Source organism: Arvicanthis niloticus, chromosome 5 (assembly GCF_011762505.2).
Source record: "Arvicanthis niloticus isolate mArvNil1 chromosome 5, mArvNil1.pat.X, whole genome shotgun sequence".
Taxonomy (NCBI): Eukaryota; Metazoa; Chordata; class Mammalia; order Rodentia; family Muridae; genus Arvicanthis; species Arvicanthis niloticus.
In genome coordinates, this window is record NC_047662.1 from 8,291,484 (window position 1) to 8,306,966 (window position 15,483).

General features: G+C 47.1%; 1 protein-coding gene across 1 annotated transcript; it reads right to left on the minus strand.

Moving 5' to 3' along the window:
* Window positions 1-886: 886 nt before the first annotated feature.
* Window positions 887-2,331, minus strand: Nppb (natriuretic peptide B). Its single transcript, XM_034503982.2, has 3 exons — window positions 2,094-2,331; window positions 1,645-1,867; window positions 887-1,123 (listed from the first exon to the last, which is right to left on the minus strand). The coding sequence occupies exons 1-3, from the start codon at window positions 2,217-2,219 to the stop codon at window positions 1,107-1,109; spliced, it is 366 nt and encodes a 121-aa protein (XP_034359873.1). The 5' UTR covers window positions 2,220-2,331; the 3' UTR covers window positions 887-1,106.
* Window positions 2,332-15,483: the final 13,152 nt, after the last annotated feature.

A 15,483-nucleotide genomic window follows, 5' to 3' on the forward strand; every position in this document is an offset into this window, starting at 1 on the left:
ATGTGGATCTGTAGGATGGCTCATGAGTGGGTTAGAGTGTCTACTCCAGCGGTAAGCCTAAGTCCCCGGCTTGGAAGAGAGCCTGGGTCAGAGCATGACTCTCCTGCTTGCTAACTTCATGACCCTGAGCAAATCACAGGACCTCTCTGTGCCTTGTTTTCCCTGCCCGCCAAAGGAGGGTGCTCAGCTTCTTCTCAGAGTCACGAGGGACTGTCCAGGTTGCAGGAACTCTGCCTGCCTTGTTAACGAGGGCTTTGTCTACACCAACTGTTCTAGCTGCTCGTCGTCTCTGCATCAGAAGCATCAGAAGATGACTCATGGATGCTTGGGGGGAAAAAGACTACTCTTTAAACCTCACTTTAAAAAAAAAAAAACTTCATTGCTGTCATTAGATATCCACAACCTTGAGTGCACATGGGATTGAAATGACAAATCACACAAAGAGCTACCTCTCGGTCCCCTCCCACTCCATTAGACACTCTCCAGAGCTCTGTTCAAGCCAGCCAGGGCAGATGTGCCAGCCATTCAGCTCTCCCCTCATGTCCCAGGATGCCTGGCTTTTCTGAATTTCAGTTTTCTCACCCATACAACGGGAGCGGTGATAATCACGGCATTGCTGGTCACGAGGACCTTTGGCCCTCAGCTAAGCTTAGATAATACATGGCATTCAATACATGGCAGCAGCAGCACATGCCCTTAATCCCTGCACTCAGATGGGAGAGGCAAGTGGGTCTCTGTGAGTCTGAGGCCAGCCTGGTCTACAGAGTAAGTTACCAGGACAGCCAGGTCTATGTAGAAAGGTCCTGTCTTAAACCGAAATAAACAAAAAGCAAAGTAAAGAGATTAAGGTTGGATTTAAACTCATGGACACACAAATCCTTTTCAAAAGCAACAACACTGTTTATTACACTGTGGCGATTTTGTGCTCCGAGATAAGAAACAGTCTTGCAGAAAAACAACAAAATAAATAAAAATAAATAAATAAATAAATAAATAAATAAATAGGATCACTTCAAGGTGGTCCCAGAGCTGGGGAAAAGAGCCCCAGGTAGAGTCAGAAGCCGGAGTCTGCAGCCACGAGGTTTTCCTGCAGTCAGGAGGTCTTCCTAATAAAACTTCAGCACTGTGGGGAGGAGAGACAGGGCAATGTAAGACTTGGGAGTGAAACTGAGGCAGGAGCTGAGCTTCCCCCTGCCACACCACACCCCCATCTGCAGTCCCCAGATGATGACGAAGCCTAAGGCTCTGGGAAAGGCTATCTCAGTGGGCCTCTGTTTCTACTGTAAAGTGGAAACAAAACATGCCTTTTGCCTTTGATAATTCAGCTTGGAGAAGAGGGAAGAGAAATGGTCAGAACCCTTTCTGCCCTGTGAAGGGGTGGTCAGCTATCAGGCAATCTGCTCCCTGAAGAGCATGTGACCCCTTTGATGGAAGGTAGGTGCTGACCTGTGAGGATGTCATGAAGTACCCATATGATATTTCCTGACAGGTTGCCTTGAAGACTGTCAGCAAGGTGGAGACATGCTGTACAAGTATGCCAGACAGCAAACCTAGGGGCCTCTGAGGGCAGCATACATGGGGGTGGAGGTGGGGGTGGGGGATGGGTGTGCAGTTTTACAGGGAAGTGGCAGGGTAGGTGCTCACCATTACAGCCCAAACGACTGACAGAGCCGATCCGGTCTATCCTGTGCCCAAAGCAGCTTGAAGTATGCATCGCCTTGGAATTTCGAGGTCTCTGCTGGACCCGGAGGGTGCTGTCTTGAGACCGAAGGACTCTTTTGAGAGGTTCTTTTGTGAGGCCGTGGTCCGTGGAGAGCTGTCTCTGAGCCATTTCCTCTGACTTTTCACTTATCAGCTCCAGTAGCTTCTGTGATGGATTGAGGAGCCCAGACCTCAGACACATGCACCTGACTTCCCTGCCCTTCCGTGGTGCTCATCGGTTAAGGGATCTGCTGCCCAATCTTTCGGTTTTCTGACTCTCACATGGCTAATTCCCAAAGGACACAAGGTCTTTCCATTGCCTCTGCCCAAACCCTTCAGGCAGACTCCACCTCTCTATGCAGACCCCCCCCCCCCCCCCCCCCCGTGCTCACCTGCATCTTGAATTGTTCTGGAGACTGGCTAGGACTTCCCAGAGGATGAGAGCGACCTCCCAGCGGCGACAGATAAAGGAAAAGCAGGAGCAGAATCATCTGGGACATCACCTTCTGGAGATCCATGCTGCAGAAGCGATGGGTCAGGCTGCTGCAGTGGTGCCTGCCTTGTTCTCTCTTGTCTCCCCTCCTCAAGCAGCTTGTGCACTGGTGTCTTCAGCAGCGGTGCCTCTGCCTTTTATCCCCGGGGCTGGGTGTCCAGCCAACCCTTCTTACGGAGTAGGGGTGGGGTTATCTCTGATTTATCAACCACATTCCTGCCTGCTGAGCTCAGGACCTGAGAATTCACCCCTCTGTGCCTGTGTGGAGTACTCGCTGTGGGTGGAGGCTGTGGAGAGCAGGCCTTGTATAGAAATGGGCTGGGCTATGGTGGGAGTGTGCGGGGGGACACTAACTTGTCCTTGTTTCCTGCTCCCTTCTTTCATGCAAAACCTGAGAGGGCCTTTAACATCCTGCCCCACCCCTGTTGGAAACGGCAAGGAGAACCCCAGCTTTCCCAGCCTGCGGCAAGTCTGGGGCTTATGGAGTGACTCATCGAAAACACTCCCAGACTACACCCACCATCACCAGCCTCGGGGAGAGAGTGTCCTCCGAACCTGTAATCCAGGCCCTGCCTAGCTTCCAAGCACCTAGCTGGAAGGCTGGGCTGCACCACTTCCGGGCACTCTGGTAGCTGTCCGTGGTTCTGATCGCCACATGTGAACGTCACACAAACTTTCAAGTTCTCTCCTCAACTGATTTCCAGGCCAGAAGGAGCTATGTGGCTCACACAACTGCTCTGATACCCGGCCCCACCTTCCAACAACCCCACCCCCACCCCGTGCCTCAAAACCTTGTGGAGATTTCAGCTCGAGGATGCTCAATCTCCAATGTCAACTGATTAAAAGCTGGGTAATGACAAGGAACTTCTGGAATTTCAGCCCTCCTTTCTGCCCCTTAACAAGGAGAACTGATTAGGATAGGGTTTTGAGCATGACCCAAAGATTAGGTCACGTAGCAATGTCTTCTGGGGCATCTCTGGGTGCCAAGGTCTCCTCCTTCACCATGAGTGGAAGAGAAAGGGTGTCTAGACACTAGCCGTGTGGGAAGGGCCTCTTCCCAGCTCTCTTACCTGATCAGTCACGAGTGACTTCTCCATCACACACCCAGCCTCCCACTCAGATGAGAAATAAGACTCTGAGGAAATGAAGCCATGGGCTATACACCCAGGTGTGTGTCCAATGTCACTATCCCTTCTGCAGAATGTGTGTTAACAAATGTCAGGTTGGTTGAGGACAATGACCAGGCAGTGGGTTAAGGCAGAGATGAAGAAAGGGGATAGACCATAAGTTCAAAACCAGTCACATTTAGAGAAAGCTGTCAGGTTCTTCTGCAAGCTTCTGGGCCTCGTGGACCCATGTTTGCCTGTGTTTCTGTGTTCTGACCCAAGGGAAACACTCTCTCTCCTAAGCAATTGTTTTTAGGGGGCAGAGAACCCCTCCAGCGCCATTCTTAGTTCAAGTCTTCTCCTTGTACACAAATTTACATTTTTAAGGGTTGGAGTCTTTAACCTCAAGGCATCCCTCCTACTGTCCGAGTGCAACGCACACGGTCCCTAATCCTTCTCACACAGTTGCCCTCTGAGAACGAAATTAGTCTACCATCCCCACACTCAGCTTCAGTAAATTCTCAGGACACAGGCAGAATAAAGCCAGATTCTTGGCCAATGTGTCATACAAATGGCTCCCAGCCAAGTTCCTGATAGAGCCGACAGCTCCTCTGAGATAGCCACTATCCACATTTCCATCAGCATTCTTGTCACCCAGTGTGCATATGGAAGGAGCTTGAAGCCATTGGTCACGTAACATCCACAATCAGGAAGCAGAGAGCAGTGAATTCCTCTCTCTCTCTCTCTCTCTCTCTCTCTCTCTCTCTCTCTCTCTCTCTCTCTTATATGGTCCAGGACTCCAACCATGAAATGGGCCCACCCACAGTGGGTCTTCTCACCTCAACTAACACAATAAAAATAATCCTCTGTGCTGGAGAGGTGGCTGAGGTGCTTTAGAGCACGGGCCACTCTTCCAGAGGACCCAGGTTCAGTTCCTGGGCCCACATGGTGGCTCACAACTACTTATAACTCCAGTTCCAGGGGATCTGACAACTTCTTTCAGCATCTACTTATTTTGTTGTTGCTTGTTTGAGACAGGGTTTTACTGTGTGGTCCTTAGCTGACCTGGAACTCACTTTATAGGTCAGGCTGACCTTGAACTCACAGAGATCTGCCTGTCCCTGCCTCCTGAATACTGTGTTTAATGGACTGTACATATTTTGAGACATATTATCTCACAGCCCAGGCTAGCCTAAACTACCAAATCTTCCTGCCTGTACTTCTCAAGCACCTAGATTACAGGTGTGTACCACCATGCCTGTTTTATGCTGGCTGAAAAATGAACGCCGGGCTTTGTGCATGTTGGGCAAACACTGTACCACAAGCTCTGTCCATGAGACATACTCACGGTACCATGAGGCCCACATAGTTTGGTGGCTTATAGCGACCATCTTTCAGCTGCATCCTCCAGTCATGGTGATTGGCAGACCTCTGCTGTGGGACTCTTACTTGGTGTCCCTCCTCAGAGTGTAGCCTGGTGCCAGCTTCTGGAATCTCTTGAAGACATTTTTTTGGCACTCTCTGTGCAGAGGTGGCAGGCTGTTAGGACAGTTGTCTGTGGTGACAAGTGCAGATCAAGGTTCAGCTTCTAACACCAACAAGGCAGCTCACAGCTGTATGGTCTGGGCTTAGCACCAATGTGGGGTCTGCTCCACCCTTTTCCATTGTTTAAAACAGACCCCGGTGACTCCAAAGAAACTAGAAGTAGATCCCACCTCTGTGCAGCCATGGAAGCTGACCAGAAAGGAGTCTTCAGTGTCTTTGTCTAGACATTAGATCTTCAGACAAAGCAGTTTACGGAGATGGCCTCTGACCTCCTCATTTTTGACCACTTGCCTTCAAGCCCTTCCTGCAGCTGGTGTTGTCAAATCCCAGGCTGTGTTTAAAAAATCCAGTCTGAGAGGGACACACTAGTTAGGTCATCTTTTTAGGCAAAAAGCCTTTGGAAATGCCAAGTGTGCAGGGGCAGGGGTCTGAAAGCAGAGTATTTCATTCTTCCTAGACCAAGCAAGGCATCCGGACTTCAAGGTTTCTGAAGGATGGGCCAGTCTGAGACCTCTAGGAAGCAGGCTTAGTTAACACATGGCCTATGCTTTGTAACAGAAGTAGGGGAAGGAGACTTTGAACTACATGAGACAAGCCAATGGGTGGGGCTTGTGTGATCTGTGATGCAGTCAGACTACTGTGAACCCTGGGCAGCAAGGGGGGGCTGGTTGTGTTCCTAACCTACTTTCAGCAGCACCTGGAGAGTCTGGGTTCTCAACTTTGTCTGTCTTGCCTATGAACTCTGTCCCCTTTGTTATCTTTGTTTGTAAAGATGTATTTAGTGTTATTTTTTATGTACATCTATGTGTGCTGTGTGTGTGCCACATGGTGAAATTTCTTTCTTTTTTCTCTTTTTTTTTTTTTAAGACAGGGTCTCATGTAGCCCAGGCTGGCCTTGAACTCGCTGTGTAGCTGAGGATAACCTTTACTTCTTACCCACTTGCCTCTATCTCCCAAGTGTTGAGATTACAGGTGTGTAACACTAAACTCATTTTAACGCAGGGTAGCAGCGCTGGGGATGGAACCCAAGACTTTCTCATGCTCAGCAAGCACTCTATCCACTGAACTCTAGCCCCAGCCTAAATGTCGAATTCAGGGACTCACACTGGCTGCACACTGCCAGTGAGCCACCCCTCTGGCCTTTCCACTTGAGTCGTGTGTGTGTGTGTGTGTGTGTGTGTGTGTGTGTGTGTGTGTGTGTGTGTGAATGCCTGTGTGTATGTCTGTGCACCACATGTATACTGTGTGCCCCCAGAAGTCAGAGAGGGCACCAAGTCCCCTGGAACAGGAGTTACAGGCAGTTGTAAGCCATGATGTGGTGCTGGGAATTGAACCTGGGTCCTCAAGAAGAACAACCAGTGTTCTTAACTGCTGAGGCACCTCTCCTGCCTTCCACTGAATCTTAAGCTTGCCTTCCCTGACTGTCTTTTATTCATATACCTGCAGTGACAGCAGACAGTCTCCAAGCAACACTCGCTGTTGTTTTCTCTGCCTCCTAGCATGGTATCCTGTTTTCTGTTGGTTGCTATAGCAAAATGTCAGAGGCAGGATACTTCTTGCAGTTCTGGAGACTGGGCATTGAAGACCATGGTGTTTGCATCTGAGGGGAGGCTTCTCCCTGTACTATGGTGTGTGGAGGATAAAGAACATCACTTTCTTCTTTCTTTCTTCTTTCTTTTTCTGTTTTAATATTTTTTTAAATTTATTTTTATGTGCATTGGTGTTTTACCTGCATGTATGTCAGTGAGATTCCCCAGAACAGGAGTTATGGGCAGCTGTGAGCTGCCTTGTGGGTGCTGGGAATTGAACCAGGGTCCTTTGGAGGAGCAGCCAGTGCTCTTAACCACTGAGCCATCTTTTCTTCTTCTTCTTCTTCTTCTTCTTCTTCTTCTTCTTCTTCTTCTTCTTCTTCTTCTTCTTCTTCTTCTTCTTCTAAGACAGGATTTCCCTGTTCTTCATGGCTGTTCTGGAACTAGCTCTGTAGACCAGGCTGGACTCAAACTCATAGAGATTCATCTGTCTCTGCCTTCCAAGTGCTGAGATTAAAAACATGCACCACTGTGTCCAGCTGAAAACTTAGTCTTAAGATCAAACTTCTGCAGAGATAAGGCATTCACCAATGAATCTATGAATGAATTAACCTCCCAAAGCTTTCCCTCCATTCACAGGTGCATTTAGGACTAAGCCTCTAATATATGGGAACACATTCAAACAGGATACCCTTATCCTAGAAGTTAATAAAAAGCTTCATTTAATATGCCCCCCCCACTTCCTTCTTTCCCATAGGGAAGTACCCAGGCTGGCCTTGAATTCCCTGTGTAGTCAAAGATGACCTTGGCTGCCTGATCTTTAGACTCTACCTTCCCAGTGCTGTCACAACCATGCACCATTCCTCTTGGTTTATATGATGCTGAGGACCTGATACAAGCATCTGTATTTCCTGTTCTAGGGGATCTGAGGCCCTGCATTTGACAAGCTGGGGCTATAGCTAAATTAACAGACTGTCTGCTTAGCCTGTAAAAGTCCTGGGTTCCATTCCAAGAGCCTGACGTATACCAAGTAAGCACTCTGCCAACCGAGCCACATCCTTAAGCCAGCCATACCGCTTTTGAACGTCAATGTCTCTCTTGTTGCAGCTGCCATGCCTGCCCCGAGACAATTCTCTCACTGACTCCAGGACAGGGTAGCTGAGATGGCCCTCTACTTAGGAAATAAGACAGTGCTTTGGGGCACAGAAATGGGGCAAGAAAGAGCCAAGGGAGTCATGTGATCCAGCTAGGCGTTTATCTTAGGGCATCATACATCCCTGGCTACTATCTCTGTGGAGAACTCTAGGACATAGCAGCCAGGAGCATAAGAGATGACTCACATGTGACTGTCTCTTGCCCCTGGCCTGAAGAGTCTGGCTGTGGCCATGAGGAGTCCACAATCTCTTCCCACTGGAGAGGTCAGAGGGGACCTGGGGGCTGTAAAAGGATCTTGGTCAGGAAGTGACTAGCTGGCCTCCAGGTCCCTCCAGTTCAAAACCCCAGCAGCTTGTCTCCCTACAGGGACAAAAAGGGCAGACATGGTCACTCAGAAATGAGCACCCCAACGGATGTCTGCGTAATAACTGTACTTATACTAGAAAGGCTCTCATTTTTTCATTCAACAAACATGTATCAATGCCCGCTCTGTTGTCTGGGCTGTGAAGATGGTTGTGTACAAAAGAGATGAAATCCTGGTCTCAGAGTGACTTTCCTTCCGGGATGGAGGAGGTAGTGATTGGCCAAATACTGAAATCGGTTCAGGTATTAGATATGATAAAGCAGAGAAGAGGGGGCTGCTGGGGGCTGAGGAGATATAAGCCGGAGGCTAGAGCAACAGCTGACTAGGGTGGTATTGAACCAACACTTGGTGGGGATGAGCAGATAGTGTCTCGGGCAAAGGAAATGGCCAGTGCAAAGGTTCTGTGCTGTGCCAAAAACCCAAATTCAAGATGTTCAGCTGTCACCACCTGTCCAGCTCTAGAGAACACTTCTTTGCCTCTTCCAGGCACTGGTGGCTCCAGGTTGTCTTTGGCTTGTAGACACCTCACTCCCCTCTTTGTCTTCAGGTAGCATTCTCTGTCTGTGTCTCAAAACGCCCTGTTTCTTTCATAAGCACACTCATCATTGAGATAAGTATAGAGGCACATGTCTACAATCTCAACACTCAGGAGGCTAAGGCCAACTTGGTCTGCAAAGCAAGTTCAAGGTCGTCCTGGTCTACATAGTGAGACTATCTCAACCTCGTCTCCCCATAAAGCCTGGTGTTGTAGCTTAGTTAGCAGGGTCCTTGCTGAATACATGAGGCACTGGGTTTGGTCCCTAGCGAGATAATCCCAGGAGTTACATATGAGGTATATTGATAGAGTCCTTGGAGTGAGAGCATACTGTGCTGGAGAGAGATGACATCAGAATAGGGCTGCTGTACCAAAAGGAGCCCTGTGACAGCTCCATCACAGGAAGGGGAGGTGATGGCAAGGCACAATAATCTTCATTGAGTTTAGGGCCCACCTTATATCCAGGGTGACCTTATCTTGTAATGTATTTCATTGTGTCTGTGAGGACATTTCTTTCAAATACAGTTAAGTACTATGTTTGAGTCCCATCAGTTAAAAACACGACTGTATCTCCTTGGAGGCTACCACCCAATGCAAGTGTGAGGTCCACGATGGCAAGCCAACCATGGGTGTTGGAGGGAAGGAGAAAAGCAGAGAGGCGGTATGGCAGAGAAGGAGAGTGTGAGCCACACTGGAGGAGCCACATTCATGAATCACTTGGACTGGGAGAACGTGTGAGGACAGAGATGCTGAGTGGCTTACACATGAGGTATATTGATAGAGTCCTTGGAGTGAGAACACACTGTGCTGGAGAGAGATGACATCGGAATAGGGCTGCTGTACCAAAAGGAGCCCTGTGACAGGGGAGGTGATGGCAAGGCTCCAAAGACCTTTCAGCTGCCTCTTTTCCCACAACCTATTCCCCTGTGAAGGCAGGACTCATGGTTCACACCCAGAGTACCAAGCTAGCTCCATCTTCCTGAGCACTTGATATCCAGGGGGTGGCCCTGTCCACTTCTCATTTAAAAGGCCGTGTGGGACAATGTAAGGGGCTGGGAAAGCCAGGAGGAATATGAGACCAGAAAGGGGTGGAGCTGGTGAGATGGACGAGTGGGTAAAAGTGCTGACTGTGAAGCCTAATAAGAAAGGTTTGATCCCCAGGACTCACAGGGAGGATGAAGAGAACCGACTAACACGAGTTGTCCTCTGTGTTCCACATGTACACATGCACACAGTCGGGAAGAATGAAGAAACACCATTGGAAGAAAAGAAAGGGGTATCATATGGAGAAAAGTAATGCCTCCCCCCAATTCATGTCCACCCAGAATCTCAGAATACTGCCTTGCTCAGAAATCAGATCTCTGCCATTAGTTAAGATGAAGTCCTACTCAATGTGAGTTGTCCTACCTGTCAGAAGACCATGACTGACCTCAGTCCGGTCAGATGAATGTGAGTGACCCTTCCATCCTGTCACATGACCATGAGTGACCTTAAGTTCTTTCAGAAGAATGTGAGTGGCCCCTAAGGCCAATCAGACTGGCGTCCTTGTAAGAAAACAGATTGAAAGAAAAAGGTGGATGGGACATAATAAACATGACCATGCTCTTCGGTGACAGTGCTTAGAGGTTCTGAGGACCCACAGTTGACACTGTTGTTGGCTTTCCTACAAAACAGCCTGTACCAGAACCACTTGTCCCAAACTCCTGGATTATTTACCTTTATATCAAGAAGTTCAGAAAAAGATCAAACTCTACATGAGGAGTGGACACTGGCAGACTTCATGGGGTTTTACTGGGATACCTAATGTCCTCTTGAGATGAGCTAAACCAAACAAAAACAAAAAACACAGCAACAGTACCTACAGGGCTCTAAGGGGGTTAAACATGTCTTTGTGATAGGATCCAGAATGCTCTCCTGGAAATCACTGTGAACATTTTAAAGGTATAAGCACAGAGTTAGGGAGACAACTATGCAACTTTATAAGTAAAAAAAATAAAATAAAATAAAAAATCAAGGCTTACAGTAGTATCCCTTTTGCATTGTGAATGCCAAAGTGGGTGTCTTAGTTAAATTTCTACAGCTGCAATAAAACACCATGACCAAAATGAACTTGGGGAGAAAAAAAGTATTTCACTTGCACTTTCACATCATGGTAAGGAAGTCAGGGCAGGGCCCTGGAGGCAGGAACTAAAGCAGAGGCCATGGAGGGGTGCTGCTTACTGGCTTGCTCCCCATAGTTTGCTCAGCCTGCTTTCTTATAGCACCCAGGATCACCCACAGTGGCACCACCCACAGTGATCTGTGACCTACCTCATCAATCACTAGTTAGGGAAATGCCCTACAGACTTGCCTATAGCCCAATGTCATAGAGACAGTTTCTCACTTGGGGCTGCCTCCTCTCGGATGACTCTAGTTTGTATCAAGCTGACGTAACAGTTATAGCACACAGGGGTCTGTTTCGTTTCTGAGTCTCCCTGAAGAGAGATCTATTCTTTTTAAAGATTTATTTATTTATTTTATGCATATGAGTACACTGTAGCTGTCTTCAGCCACACCAGAAGAAGGCATCAGATCCCATTAGAGACAGCTGTGAGCCACCATATGGTTGCTGGGAATTGAACTCAGAACCTCTGGAAAAAGCAGACAGTACTCTTAACCACTGAGCAATCTCTCCAGGCCCCAGGTCTATTCTTTTAAAGAAGGTTGTATACAACCTTCAATGAAGGCTTAAGCCATCATCATGGCTAGTGTTTAAAGGATGTTATTTTGAGTGCTGGAAAGATGGCTCAGTGGTTAAGAACAAACACCACTCTGGCAGAGGACCCAAGTTCGGTTCCCAGCACCTATACCAGACAGTTCACAACCACTTGTAACTCTAGTTCCAAGGGATTAGATGTTCCCATATCGCTTCCTGGGACACCTGCACAGCATACATACACACATCTGAACAGTAGATCTTTAAAACAGCATGATTAGTGAGAGCTTTGTGCAGTGTGAATTGAGCATGGTTACCCCTCCCCCAACCCCTCCAGACCACCATTCCTTTTTAGCCATTCCACTGTGTGTTCTCTCTCTCTCTCTCCCTCTCTTCCTCTCTCTCTCTCTCTCTCTCTCTCTCTCTCTCTGTCTCTGTCTCTGTCTCTGTCTCTGTCTCTGTCTCTGTCTCTGTCTCTCTCTGTCTGTATGTATGTCTGTCTGTCTCTCTCCTTTTCCTTTTCTTTTTTTAATGCCCGGCACGTCCAATATATGTGTGCCTATATATTCTTGGATATACGATTTTCCAATAGGGTATGGCCAACTTATCAGGAGATTCACTATCAAACAAAACCGACTCTTTCTCTCCCAGCAGCTATCAATTACTAGAGGTTCCTCAGTTGGGGCGGGACTTCATGCCTGCCCATCCTCACCAGCCTGCCTGGGATGTCATTTGGCTTGAGCTTGTACAGGCCTTTTACATGCAGTCATAACTACAATGGGCCTATATGTGCAGCTGCCCTGTTGCAACTGGAAAATACTTTCCTTGAACTTTAGCCTCTGGGGTGTGCACTCTTCCAGTCTCCTTTTCTACAATAATCCGAGCCTTGGAAGGAGGAAGCACAATACAGATGTCCCGTTTAGGACTGAGCGTTCTGCAGTGTCTTATTTGCCGTACCTTGACTGGCTGCGGGTCTGTGTATTAATCATCATCGTCTGCTGCAAATAGGAGCATCTCTGGTGAGGATTGAAAGACGTATTTACCTGTGGCTGTGACAATCAATCATCACACAGATTAAGGAAGCCATTCGAACCCTTGTACAATCATAAACTGAATGAATATATTTCAGTGACCTTCACTTAGGGTCAACACTTACACTATTAATTATGTCTTTATTCACCTATCCATTACACAACACTGACAGGAGTTGAAATTACAAAAACAATTAGCTTTATATATGTTTTTATGACTCAGACCTTTTGCCCATGCTCCACTCTCCCAAATCACCTGGAGTTATCCTTATTTGTTCTCCCTTCTAACAATGTACTGACTGTACCCACACAACCCCGTTTATGTGTATGTCTGTACATATATACGTAGACCATGTGAGTGTCTGGTGCCCATAGAGGCTGGGGAGAGCACTGGACCCCTGGGACAAGAGTTACCCAGTTGTGAGCTGCCACTGGGAGGACACTAGGAATTGGGAATTAGCTGCTAAGTCTATTCTTTATTCCCCTATTTATACATTTTTTATATAAAATGAAAAATAAGGGGCTGGTGAGATGGCTCAGCGGTTAGGAGCACTGACTGCTCTTCCAGAGGTCCTGAGTTCAATTCCCAGCAACCACATGGTAGCTCACAACCATCTGTAATGGGATCTGATGCCCTCTTCTTGAGTGTCTAAAGACAGCTACAGTGTACTCATAAATAAAATAAATAAATAAATCTTTAAAAAAAAAAAAAAAGAAAGAAAAATAAGAGACAAAAGCAAACAAACAAAAAAGTGAAGGGGATTTTAAAATTCATTCAGAACAAAAGCCTTTTAAAACCCAGGGAGGTGAACGTCTCTCCCACAGTATGCAAAGCTTCTCTTTCTCTGCACTTCGTTTCCATCTTCCTCTGGTGCAGATCCACAGCAAGAATACTTGGAAAGACCCCAGAAACTAGCTAATGCACATGATAGCTGTGAGCACTCACTTCCTATGAGGATTGAAGGATCAGTACCCAGAAATCATTCTTATTTTTTATTATATTAGGACAGAGTAAAGCAGTTCCTTTGTCTAAGGCCTCCAACAGGTGGCTTGGCACTCTGGCCCAATATTGATCCTCAGAGTTGCTGGGACATGTCAGGCAGAGGACCCTGGGCTAGTAGGTCCTGCTGACAGGAGCATTTGGTGATGTCTCCTCTCCAGGCATTCAGTGAAGCCTGGACAGATGGTTTGAGTGAGAAATGCCCCCTTAGGCTCTTATATTTGAATCCTTGAGCCAATGTTGGTAGAACTGGTTGGGAAGGATTGGGAGATGTGGACCTCTTGGAGAAGGTACATCACTGGAAGTGGGCTTTGAGGTTTCAAAAATCCAAACTATTCCCAGTTAATTCTCTCTCTCCTTCCACCTCATGGTTGTTGTCTCAACAAGTATATTTTCAGCTACTGTTCCAGCACCATTTCTGCCTGCCTGCTGCCATTCTTTCCATCAAAAAGGTCATATAGACTAACTCTCTGGAACTGTAAACAAACTCTCATTAAACTCTTCATCTTGTAAGTTGCCTTGGTCACAGTGTCTCTTCATAGCAATATAAAAGTAGTTAAGAAATTGGTACCAGGAGTGGGGTTTTGTTGTGGCAGGTCTGACCGTGCTGGGTTTTGAAGAAATGTGAAAGACTTTGGGACTCTGGACTAGAAAAGCTATTGAAATCTGTAAATGGGTATTAATGAACCATTATAGTTGGGTCTTAAAAGACAATGGCTCTGAGAGCAATGTGGACTATGGAGGCCCAACTTAAAAGAGGACAAAACATATAAGCAACTGAGTTAGAGACCATTCTGATGACATTTTGGAAAAGAATGTGGCTGGTTTTTGTCCTTGTCCTAAGAATCTGCCTGGAGCTAAATTGACGTGTTTTGGACTCATTTTCTTGGGTTTCAAAAACAGCCCAGTGTTGACTCTGTCTTGTGGCTGTTAGTCATCAGTCTTATGCTGACCTACAATGAAACTGAGCAAGTAGAGCAAAAGGAAATAGAAAATGTACAGTTTGAGGAGAAAAAAAAAAGCACCATGAAATGAGTGTTAGCGTGAAGTTTCATACTTAGAGAAAGGAGAAATTTAAAGAAAGGTCTCATGTGAGATGGAACAAGGGAACGGCACCCTCAGCGGAATATCTCGAGCTTCTAACTTTTAAAAAGAAAACGTAATCAACAAAGGCAAAGTGTCAGCCAAGCAAAGCTTATGTAGAGTCAGAAAGCAAATTGCATACTTCTAACATACAGTGGCACAGAATATACATCACCATCCTAAAGCAGGGGAGAAGGGGTACAGTCAGGAAGTCAAGGGGAGGGCCAGGTTCCATCTTAACGGGTGGAGACCTTGGCAGCAGCATCCATGTGGATCTGATTGAGATTCATGAAGGATATAAGAGGAAAGGGGCTGTGGTTAAAGAAAGATGCTGCCACCAGGTGTGTGGCAGGGGAGTCCTTGCTTCAAGGCCCCGAAAGGCCATTGCATGAAGTTGTGAAAGTTGTGAAGCCTGGATTGTGTTGGCCACCCCAGGGTGTTGGAGGTGCCGAATACTTGCCAAGGAGAACTGCAGACACAGAGTGGAGCCACCCCAAGAGAGAGAAGTGCACTGCAGTCAGCAAAGCTGGAAGGGGAGAGCCATCTAAGCCCTTGGACATCAGGCACAGAACTACCACAGGATTTGGAGTTTCCCTGCTGCACTTTTGATCCAGTATCTCCTCACTCTGCCCCATCTACCCCACTTTGGGATGGTAATGTATATTCTGTGCTACTATATGTTAGAAGTATGTAATTTGCTTTTTGCTTTTACATGGGTCACAGTTAAGAGACTGCCTTGAGCCAAACGTGGTGGCTCACACCTTTAGCTCCAGCACTGAGGAGGCAAAGGCAAGTGAATCTCTATAAGTTGAGGCCACCCTGGTCTACATAGCTCCGGAAAAGCCAGGGCTATGTAGAAAGACCCTGTTTAAAAAAAAAAAAAAAAAGCAAGCTCAGAAGAGACTTTGAAGATTGATAAACAATTTTTGAAAGACCATGGGGACATTATAGCTACAAGCCTATGGGAGTTCGGGAGTGAATATGTTCAAATGTTTGGTTTAAAACGGGTGAAACTGGGAAGGATTAGTAGATGTGGACCTCTTGGAGGAGGTGTGTCAGTGGGAGTGGGCTTTGAGTTTTCAAAAGTCCAAAGCATTCCCAAATAGTCTTATAGACTCTCCCTCCCTCCCTCCCTCCCTCCCTCCCTCCCTCCCTCCTTTCTTCTTTTTCTCTTTCTCTCTCTCTTTCTCTCCCCCCTTGCCTCCTCTCTCCCCCTCCCCTCCCCTCCCCTCCCTCACTCTCTTTC

Excerpts from the sequence above, each read along its gene's own strand:
- Nppb (XM_034503982.2), bottom strand. The coding sequence starts at position 2,219 with ATGGATCTCCAGAAGGTGATGTCCCAGATGATTCTGCTCCTGCTTTTC. Across the intron at positions 1,868-2,093 it reads CAGAACAATTCAAGATGCAG|AAGCTACTGGAGCTGATAAG; the intron begins GTGAGCACGGGG and ends AATCCATCACAG.